Raw genomic sequence first — 10,534 nt, 5'->3', positions numbered from 1 at the left:
TGGAGGCATACATAATAAGACAAAAAGGGGATTGGAAATAGTATTTCTAGGCTATCCCTTATCCAACCTATTTTCATATATGCCAAAATACCCTTATGAGATTAGTGTTAAATTAATGTTAATCTGATTAGTTAGTTTAATGTTGATTTAGGATCATAATTTTCTTTTTAAAGATTACTGAGTTATTTTTTAATATTAGTTTAGTATTAATTTAGGATTATAATATTAATGCCCAATATGCCTAATCCATGTTTGAGAATAGGTTCGGCTTCGTAAATCGAACACGAAGTAGCCGAACTTTGAGATCGGCTTTCATAGAGCACTGGTATTAGCCGAACCTGACCCAAAACCTGTGCGATATTGTTGTAGATTGTTCCTGAAATGGAAACTATGGAGGATCAACCACCGCCTGTTGATGTTATTCATGAAGATACTAAAGATCACTTCCAAACTGACTTGGTAGGTAACATAGTTTATGTTTTTATTAATTTTCAAGTTTGTTGTATGCAAAATCATTAATAAAACTTAAGTTTTGTACTTGTGTATATGTAGACGTGGAAAACCAAAGAAGAAGTTGTTAAATGGGTTGAGGAACATGCTTGGAAATTCAATTGCGTCCTAGTTAAAGGTAGACAAAGCAAAAAGGAGCGGGTTGAGATGGTTTGTGAGAGGGGTGGGAAGAAAGTAAGCAAGAAGAAAAAAGGTAAGCCATATGTTGGGAAGACCCGGAGAAAATATAAGACTAAAACAAGGAAGATAAATTGTCCTTTCAAGATCGTCTTAAAGTGGAACATAAATGAAATTTTTTTCAAAATGAATGAAGATATGGATTGCCGTCATAACCACCCACGTCCAAAGGATCTTCATGGACATTATAGAGCCGGAAGACTAAAAGCTCATGAATATGCAGAGGTAGATAAAATGACACGAGCACGTATGGCACCCTCTAAAATTCTTAGCAAGTTGAAGGCGGATGATAAGAATAACAAGACTACGTTGCAACAAATCTATAACGCGAGAAGTACTTTGAGAAGGAAGGATTTACAAGGTAGGTTGGTGATGCAACAATTATTGTGGTTGGCGCGAAAGAAGAACTATGCTTGCCAAAAGAAATTGGATGAATTTGGCCATGTGACGCACTTTTTTATTGCCCATCCGGAATGCGTAAAGTTGGCGTTATGCTTCCCACAAGTTCTCATATTGGATTTCACTTACAAGACCAATAAGTATGAGATACCCTTGATGAACGTTGTTGGTCATACGTCAACCAAGTCACCTTTCACCGTTGTTTTTTGTTTTTTGCATGATGAGTTGAAAGAAAGCTATGTATGGGCCTTGGAACAAGTGAAGTTAATCTTCCGGGAGGATGCTCTACCAAAAGTCATGGTAACCGACCAAGAGGCGGCATTGATGTTTGCTATAAGGAAGGTATTTCCGGACGCGTAAAACTTTCTTTGTACCTTTCATGTATGGAATAATGTTAGGAAGAAATTCCAAGGGATAATCCAACCGCTCAAGTTGAAAGAGCTAGAGAAGATTGTTACATTACGGGATGGAGAACGAGAAGTGAAGAAGAAAGAATTCAGGAAAGCATATGAGGATAATGAAAGGATGTGTGCATGTTTCCACAATGATTGGGAAGCTTTGACTTGGTCCATCACCGAAGAAGTGTATGAAGAAAATGTTGCAAAGCTCATTGCGAATTGGGGCGTCAAATACCCGGAAATCATTATATATTTACGCAAGCAATTCTTGGGTACCAACGCACATAGATTTGTTAGTGCATTTAAAAACCACCACAAGCACTTCGACAACCAAGCTACAAGTATGATAGAGTCGGTTCACTATCGTTTGAATAGGAATCTATTTGGGTGCGTGGACACGTTCTTCACGGTGTTTGACGCAATGGAAGACTATTTCATGCGTGACGTTATAAGAATTGGAACGTTATTCGAAAAAAGTCTAATGATGAAGCATGATGAATTCCCGGATGATAAGTGGCTCCAGGTATTAACCCATAGGGTCTCTCATTTGTGCATTGAACTTATAATGAAGGAAGTGGAGTTGATGGAGAAAATGGATGCTAACTCCCAAGAAGAGTGTGTTTGTAAAATGAGGGAAAGCATGGGACTTCCGTGTCGGCATGAACTACTTCGGTACAAGGATTGTCTTATACCTTTTGAGGATATTGATCCTCATTGGAAACAATTGAGTAATGATCATATGCCCGACGAGGACGATGATGTAGAGATTTGGGACACCCCTTATGGAAAAAGGTTGGCCGAAATGTATCGTGGGATGTTGCGACCTCAAAAACAAATCTTATGGGACAATATGATGCCAATCCTCTATCCTAACACCCAACAAGGTATATTCGAACCGGAAAAGGGGCCACAAAAAGGTAGGCCACCCACGAAAGAAAACCGAAAAGAGCAGAGAGAAAGAGCGTATGGTCTTACTATCAAAAAACCCACACCTACCACAAGGGATCCATGCGGGTCGAGTACCATGATGCAAAGTACGAAGAAGAGAAAAAGGCAATAGAGATGTTAAACAAGATGGATGAAGTGATGCTATCAAAGAAACGTGGTCGACCGAGCAAGGATAAAGGTCAAACAAGTAACAAAGAAGTTAAGAATAGTGGTCCTCTATGTCCTCCCCCATTGGAAGTAGACGTCAAGCTTAAGGGTAAGATGTTTCCATCTCAACAAATCGAAAAACAAAGACGACTCTGGTGCCCAAGCAAAAGGAGAAGAAAACCATATATGCGGAAGGTAGAATGAAAGGTCCCAAAAGAGATAGTTTGGGGAAGTGTTTAAGACCTTCTAACATGATTTACCGAAACTACTTGGATAACCTACCCGAAGCCATTCATGAGTTTATTATATCCATGGACGATGTCGAAGGGGATGGCAATTGTGGTTTCCATGTCACTGCGGAACAACTAGGGCCTTTTAAGGATGAGAACCATCCGGTTGCCCAAGGGGACGAAGTAAATTATATTCGGCAAAGATTGTTACAAACACTACGCCGAAACAGGGACTTCTACAAGTCAATGATGCGAGGTGGCGGAGACCACGGGGTCGCACACGAGTTCATTAGTTTTGAACGGCGTTTACATGGGGATGCCGTGATCACAAGAGATCATTGGATGCAAATGCCGATATGTGGGTTTTTAATCGCGAAGACCTTCAATTGTGTTGTTCATTCTTTTGCGAGGGCCGGAAGTTGTTACACCTACGCGCCGCCAACAAAACCTTGCAATGAGAGTGTGAAAGGTAGAAGACTTGTTATTTCATTTGTTCAAGGCTGCCATTATATCGGTCTTAAGCTTAGACCCGGTTTCCCAATACCTCCCTTGTTCCCTTTAGCCTTTTGGCCTGTTTTTAAAGAAAATTACTCGATGGATTGGTGTGAAAATTACGCTACGGAAATGGAGCTTTGGAGAAGTTTGCATCCACCTCTCCCTTGTTCCCTTTAGCCTTTTGGCCTGTTTTTTGTCTAATGGATGATAAGGATGAAGAAGATGTTTTTGATGATGATGAAGAAGATGTTTTTGAAGATGACGTCGAAGATTTTGTAAGGTTAGGATCACCCTAGTAGTTAATCTAATACATGACGAAGAATATGTTGTAAGATGTTTTTCATTTTGATTTCATTGGATGCCTAGGTTGATATTAGATATTGAATGCTATATAATGTATCCTAAAGCGCATTTTATGAAATGAATATATTTTGTGGTTTTTTGACTTGTTTGTTGGTGCAAATATTTGAAGAAAGAGAACTTTTAGTGTATGGTTCGACTAACTCGCAGAATTATATTTGATCTGATCCTTGTAATTTCAAAACAAATATTTTGGCGATGAAGTATGATTTGAAGAGGAGAAGAAGAGGAGAGGAACCGAAAAGGTTCTGTTGATGTTCCTTATGCTTTGACCCAAAAAAGCATTTTTTGCTTTTATATCAACTTAAGGTTAGTATAGTAATTTACGAGATTCTAGAGTTTTCTAATACTTGGCAAATAGTTCGGCTCTTTATAAAATCTCCATTTTAGCCGAACAGGATTCCTTTGGTAATTATCGAGTGCAAGCAATTTGGTTCGGCTCTAAACTAAGATGGAAGTTCGTGCCGAACTTAACAACAAGAGAGCAGTTGAATGTTACAGTGTAAGGTTCGGATTATACGCGTTAAACACTTATAAGCCGAGATTTTTACTTAGAAAATTGTAAGAGGTTCGGCTAATAAGTATTACATTTTTGTATGCCGAACTTTATACTGTAACTTAAACATAAAAACAACATTAGACAAAAAGCATAGCATTTCACTTAAACATAAAAGCATAACATTGTAGTTAAACATCAAAACATTGTACCGAAAACCAAACACATAACATTGTTTTCTTCAACTAAATAAAAATGTGCTAAAATCAAACATTACTTAAAAACCAAACCATAAAAACGTAGTGTACTTCAATTTGAATATAATCATCTATTGAGCACCACCGCGTCTTCCACCACCATGACCTTTTCTAGCACCACTTCCACTCGCACTTTCACCTTTGTTGATTACTCCAACCCAACGGTTGTACATATATTCTTGCTCTTCCACCGCCATATCCACATTGCAATCAATTTTCTTCTTCATAGCCTTCAACACGTCATTACCCCCAACCATCTGATAAAATTTAGTTAAAATATATAAGCAACAATAGACAAAAATATTGAAAACAAGTTTAAAAGTATGCACTCAATATACCATAGTTCGGTAAGACTTCGAAACATATTCAACCATGCCCTTTGTGTTCTTCCTCGTCTTCGGCTCCATTTCCTTTTGTGTTCGCTTTCCCCTCTTACCATCTACCAAAGCTTGAATTTCCCTATTAATGATTAAGGGATGTGAAATTTGGTTATACCAATCTATATAAGCCGGGTCAACTTCACAAGGATCGTCACGCAAATCTTCTAAGCCAACCCAACTTAATTTGTTATCTTCCAATTTATCCCAATAATCAATGGTAGGATCGGGATCATATTCGGCATTCCATGAACTTTCCGTACTCTTTGTTCCCTTAGAACCCTTGGGAAACAACTTGAACTTTGATTCCTCTAGCACCGGAATCGTTTGGATAAATCCATATTGACGGAGTACTCGACGGGGATCAAACACTATAAAGCCTTCGGGATAAAACAATGGCCCATAGTACATACCCAACGACATATCTTCATCCTCAACAACATCATAATCTTCTTCATCCTTTTTGTATGGTTGAAATACAACTTGTTCAGCAGTCAAAGAGTCTAAGTTTTCTCTCAAAGTTATCAAGATTTCCTTTTTATTCCTCTTTTTATTTTCCTTGAAACTCCATTTGGCCGAGGTAGGGAATGTGTCTACCCATTTGTCATCTTCCTTGACTAACTTCAAATTCGGGAAATGGTCATATATCCATACCTACACCAACAATATTGAAAACAAAACACAAAAATTAATTATTAGGATCAGTAGAATTGGATCATGGAGGTTGTCAACTTGGGGAAACAGAAGAAAGTTCGGCTTATGTACAAAACAAGGTTTAAAGCTAAACCCTTACAAGTTCGGCTCAGGATATTGAAATAGAAACAGCCGAACCAAAGGAAAGCAGGTTCGGTGTAAAATAAACCAAAATTGAAAGCCGAGTTTTTTCTTGAAAATGGAACTACAATGTGTAAACTTACTTGAAGCATTGTGAAATAACCTCCAATGTTTCTACTTGTTAACCTAGACGCAGTTCCAAGTTGCTCCAATAGGAAAGAAAGGTCCGCGGTTCCCCAAGAGTACTTCTGGAAGCTTTTCAAGTCCTTTAACAATTGAAGGTATTGAGCATTAACCTTGTTCCCACTGTTATCGGGAAATATAACACTTCCTAAAGTATACAACAAATACGCGGTAGCAGTGCGCATAGCTGTGACCTCGTCCATAACCAACTCCCCCTATGAAATTTTCTCATTTGTGTCTCCAGAACACTTTTTCAAAGCAGTGAACTTGATTTTCTTCAACTTCTTTGTGCTAGAATCCACAAACTTCACCTCTTTAGCAGCGCAGGCAAACTCCAATTCTGTTTTGTCTTTTGGCCAACCAAGAGTTTCCTCAACAAGTACATACAACTCATCCCAAGTCATTTCATAAACCGCTGAATAAACATTTTTCCCATGGTTCTAAGACCACTAATCTTCTGTGCATCATCTGGAGTGATTCTCATCTCTCCAAAGGGGAGATGAAATGTGTAAGTCTCAGGACAAAATCTCTCACAAAAGGCTGAGTTTGTAACTACATCAAATTCCTCTTGTGCATAGAAAATAGCAGGCCATAAACCTGAGCCTTGTACTAAATCCACCACCTCAGGAGCCTCTTTAAAAATATCCCAATGTGCGGTGCTTTGGTGTCTAAGTACGCGGACTGCATCCCTGTGATCCGGAGTGTCGTAAATTTTCTTCGCCCATGACTCCTTGTAGCCAATCAACACTCTTCCACCATCTTCAGGGATACCATGGGGCAAACCATCCCTGCGAGGACGTATCACATTATCCGGGTGAGGAATGTGCTTACATGTCTCCCTTGATGTAACAACTTTCTCTTGTTCTTGTTCTAGTTCTTCTTCTTCTTGACCTTCCTCACCAACATCTTCATCATTGTCATCCTCTTGTTCTACAGGCAAAGAGCAAGTCGTATCAATTCCCCTTTTGCCTGCATGTAAGTTCTTTGTGCCACCACCTCGAGGTTTGGGAGTTTTTCAGTTAGAAGGAGTCACTTCCATTGTTCTCCTTTTGAGCTTCTCTTTGAATTTTCCCGGATGGGTGCTAACACAAATTACAAACCTTAATTAGTTTTCCAAATTAAATAAATATCATAACTCACGTATAAGTGGACAAGTTTACAGGAAGCTTTTGGCCATACACAATGTAAAATTCGGCACATACGATATTTATCAATATGAGCCGAACATGGTCAGAGAAAGGTTCGGCACATTATATATTTATCACAATGAGCCAAACAATGTACCAACAGTAATAGATGGGTTATGAAATTCAAGTTCGGCTAATTATCAAACAAAAACTTATGAGTCGATCCACTAGGTTCGGCTCATACGATATTCAAAATATACTAAGTTTTAAGCCGAACTGTTCTTGGTCTATGTAAAAAAAAAATAAGTTCGGCTGTGGGTTTTCAGCCGAACACTACTCTGAAACTAACAAAACCGAGACGAATCATTGATTACATGTCATAAATCAACGAAATAAGCAAAAACAAGCAATGGGTTTGTGGGAAATACCTTTCTATGTGCAATTTTAAAGAATCAGCCTCTATTTCTCCCTCTCCAACACCAATCGATCCACTATCCTCTTCATCTCCATCTTTTCCAAAAACCCTAAATTGAGATGCTACAGAAGCAACACCAGGATTCGGCAACGTATTTCTAGGGCATCGCTTAACACGAGGTGTCATTGATATGTTAAATCTATAACTTAAACGAACAAGAAATTTTCGGAATTTTTTTTTAGTTTTTGGAGAAGAAGAGGGAGAGAGAAGGGTTTTGGTTTTAAAATTTTTAATTTTATTTTTTTTGGGTTTAAGTAACGGTTGTTAGTGGGTTAATTAGGAGGTTAATTAATAGGTAACAGTTAATTAGTGGGTGGGTAGTTAATTAGGGAGATGGGTTAATTAGTGGGAGAGTTATAGGATTAGAATTTAATTAAGTGGAAGGGTATTAATGTAAATTAAACTATGCACGGGTATTATAATAACTTAAGCTTCATTAGGCCACCCCTTATAAACTGTCATTGGATGGCATCATAGGGCTGTATGCCTCCAAATTTTCTTGTAAGCCCCAAATCAGGGTTCTTTTTTTTCCTCCATTTTTCGCACCGGACTTAAGTCATGTTTTTCGGCCCACTTAGAATTGGATGTAGAAAACAAGAGTTTTTAGTTTTTCTCTATCTGGAGATATTCTAGTAAAAGAACTCCAAATAAACCCTGTTGCTTTAATATTTAGCAGTATAAATTAGTATAGTTACTTACCCTTTTATCTCCAATGACCCTTTTGTCAAAGGATAAAACAGGAAAAATAAGAAAAAAGATTATAGGAAACTACTTGCTTTCGGTGTCCTAATCTGAGGGAAAAATAAGAAAAAAGATTATAGGAAACTACTTGCTTTCGGGCGAGAAGATTGCAAGAGCGTAAGACAAACGAGCAACAAGCTGCACTGTAAAGATTGCAACAGCCGAAAAAGAGATGGATGTGCGCATCAGACTTACAGATGGGAAGTCATTCAAACTTGAATTATGGTATTTTGATACTATATTCGAAATCAAGAAAAAGATCCGGAAATACTTGGGAATATCAATCTTCAGATAAAAACTATACGATTGCAATGGTCGTGGCTTGATGGACAAGCGAGATACAGGCTTTTATAACATTATCCAAGGAACTACACTTCTGCTGCAGATTATTGATCCTGGAAACAAAACTCGGGACAGTGATATTGATGATGAAGATGACAAGAATGATATACTCCCTCCGTTCGTTTTTAATAGGCTGGTTTCCTAAAATAAATGTTTCAAAAAAATAGGTTGGTTTCCCAATTGAGAAAGTCAAATGTTATTTTAGTTTTCTGGGACCACTTTTTTTTAACTTCTTTTGATGGCAAGTGTCATGTGGACCATTTCACTATTTTTATTTTGCTGATAAGTGTCATTGGGACCATTTCACTTCACTTCTTTTATTGACAAGTGTCATAAAGACCACTTTCAATGATTAGTTATCTTAATTTTCTTAATTTTCTCTAAAAACAAAACCAACCTATTAAAAAAGAACCGAGGGAGTAGCTTCTTTATAGTTGAGGACTATGATTGGATTGCTTAGAAAAGTTGAACTGACGAAGAGAAAGTTTAAGCTTGAGATGGAGCCAAGTGACACAGTAGGATGTCTGAGAGCCAAGATTCGTGAACATGAAGCACTTCCGATTATTCGACTAGTACTGAGTTCAGGTGCGGCGTTAGGTGATGATAATAAAACGTTGAGTCATTATGGATGTAATTATCAAGTGCATGTAATTATCATGGTCTTCGTGGCATATTCTAGAGCTAATAACAGTATTTGCCGCGATCATCAAGTGCATGTAATTATCAAATCTTAATTGAACAGTAGCTATACATGTACTTGGAAAATCTTTGTTCCAATGCAATTTAACATTTTTTTTTTGGGATTTTAATAAAGTGCCACACTTCCAATATGCAGTTTCTGAAAATGCCACCGTTTTTTCAGTTTATTAAATGCCATACTCTTGACTTTTTTCATCCCGTTTTTTTGAGATAACGGTTAACGGCTATTAGTCTCTGTTAGTGCATACGTGGCATTAAATAACCCGTACAAAATTACATAGAAACCCCTGAATCAGTTAACAGGGATTGAGTTAATCAGTTAACTGGGATTGAGTTAACCGGCTATAGAGTAGTGAGTTAACTCGCGACTCGGTGCACGTGAGAAAAACGTGCAAGATTTGCTAACGGTCGGAATACACGTGGGATCAATCTAAGAGAAACAAACTAAAAATGAAAAATGGTATAATTTCCTCCAGAACAGGCTTGCAATTGAAGGACTGTCGCTAGGTGTGTTTACAAAACCAACTCCAATTATTGACAAAGCAAATTCAGAAAACAAAAACTGCTTCCAGAATTCTGTGAAATCCGTACACCCCGTAGTAACAAGAAAAAAGAGATTGGGTGCAGAACCTAATCCTTCAAGAGGCCTCGCTGCTTGAAACATTCTAGCATGGCAACACCAATCTTAGCTGGAGACTCGACCACGGTAACCCCAGCTGCCCTCAGGGTCTTGATTTTGTCCTGGGCAGTACCCTTTCCTCCTGACACAATAGCTGCATTTGCAACAACAACAAAATTAGGATGACAAGGCAAATAACAGAGAAACCTCACAGCTTAAGTAAGATGCAAAAACAAATGAAACACGATACATGATATGCTCAGAATCAGAGTCGTATAATGCAAACTCGAAAAATGCATGATTATGTTAAAGCTTATCGTTTTTAGTGAAATTCATCTATAGCTAACAGGCATACCTCCAGCATGACCCATACGACGACCGAGTGGAGCTGTAAGACCGGCAATGAATGCTACTATTGGCTTCTCAGTTCCACTTTCCTGTATCATAGATAACACAAATCAGTTTCACTCAACAACATGACACAATTTATGAATTAAACAATAAAAATGAAGCAACAACCTCCGGGTACTATCAAAATGAACTATCAATTGGGATATACTATATTACACATGTTCTGACTAGGATTGCATTTGTCAGAACCAACCACTTGGTACCCTTCTTCACCAGCATCACTTATTCTGCTCTTGCATTAGCTTTCTTTGCATCAACAACCAACATCAGCTTCCACCTCCTGCATTCTTGAACTCAAGGAGAAACAACATTTCACCAGCTTTCTTCCCTTGCTTCGCCAGTAGTCGCCAAACCCTTCAGCTTACAGCT

The 10,534-nt window shown here is 38.2% G+C and overlaps 2 protein-coding genes and 1 long non-coding RNA gene across 3 annotated transcripts; 2 read left to right on the top strand and 1 right to left on the bottom strand.

The window, feature by feature from the left end:
* Positions 1–381: 381 nt before the first annotated feature.
* On the top strand, positions 382–2,544 carry LOC113280574. Its single transcript, XM_026529184.1, has 4 exons — positions 382–459; positions 553–703; positions 824–1,412; positions 1,485–2,544. Exons 1-4 carry the CDS (start codon positions 382–384, stop codon positions 2,542–2,544), a joined length of 1,878 nt encoding a protein of 625 aa, XP_026384969.1.
* A 235-nt stretch (positions 2,545–2,779) lies between these two features.
* LOC113280572 lies at positions 2,780–3,481 on the top strand. Its single transcript, XM_026529183.1, has one exon. The coding sequence runs from the start codon at positions 2,780–2,782 to the stop codon at positions 3,479–3,481; it is 702 nt and encodes a 233-aa protein (XP_026384968.1).
* A 6,097-nt stretch (positions 3,482–9,578) lies between these two features.
* On the bottom strand, positions 9,579–10,193 carry LOC113278462. The gene is made up of 2 exons (XR_003325528.1): positions 10,110–10,193; positions 9,579–9,908 (listed from the first exon to the last, which is right to left on the bottom strand). It is a non-coding gene; the product is annotated as an uncharacterized LOC113278462 (long non-coding RNA).
* Positions 10,194–10,534: the final 341 nt, after the last annotated feature.

Source organism: Papaver somniferum, chromosome 5, assembly GCF_003573695.1.
Source record: "Papaver somniferum cultivar HN1 chromosome 5, ASM357369v1, whole genome shotgun sequence".
Classification (NCBI taxonomy): domain Eukaryota; kingdom Viridiplantae; phylum Streptophyta; class Magnoliopsida; order Ranunculales; family Papaveraceae; genus Papaver; species Papaver somniferum.
Note: the sequence above shows the minus strand (reverse complement) of the source record. Positions and strands in the feature narration are given on the sequence as shown.

Coding starts and splice junctions, on each gene's coding strand:
- LOC113280574 (XM_026529184.1), top strand. CDS start 382: ATGGAAACTATGGAGGATCAACCACCGCCTGTTGATGTTATTCATGAA. Junction 704..823: donor AGTAAGCAAGAAGAAAAAAG/GTAAGCCATATG, acceptor AAATGAATGAAG/ATATGGATTGCCGTCATAAC. Junction 1,413..1,484: donor GACCAAGAGGCGGCATTGAT/GTTTGCTATAAG, acceptor GAATAATGTTAG/GAAGAAATTCCAAGGGATAA.
- LOC113280572 (XM_026529183.1), top strand. CDS start 2,780: ATGAAAGGTCCCAAAAGAGATAGTTTGGGGAAGTGTTTAAGACCTTCT.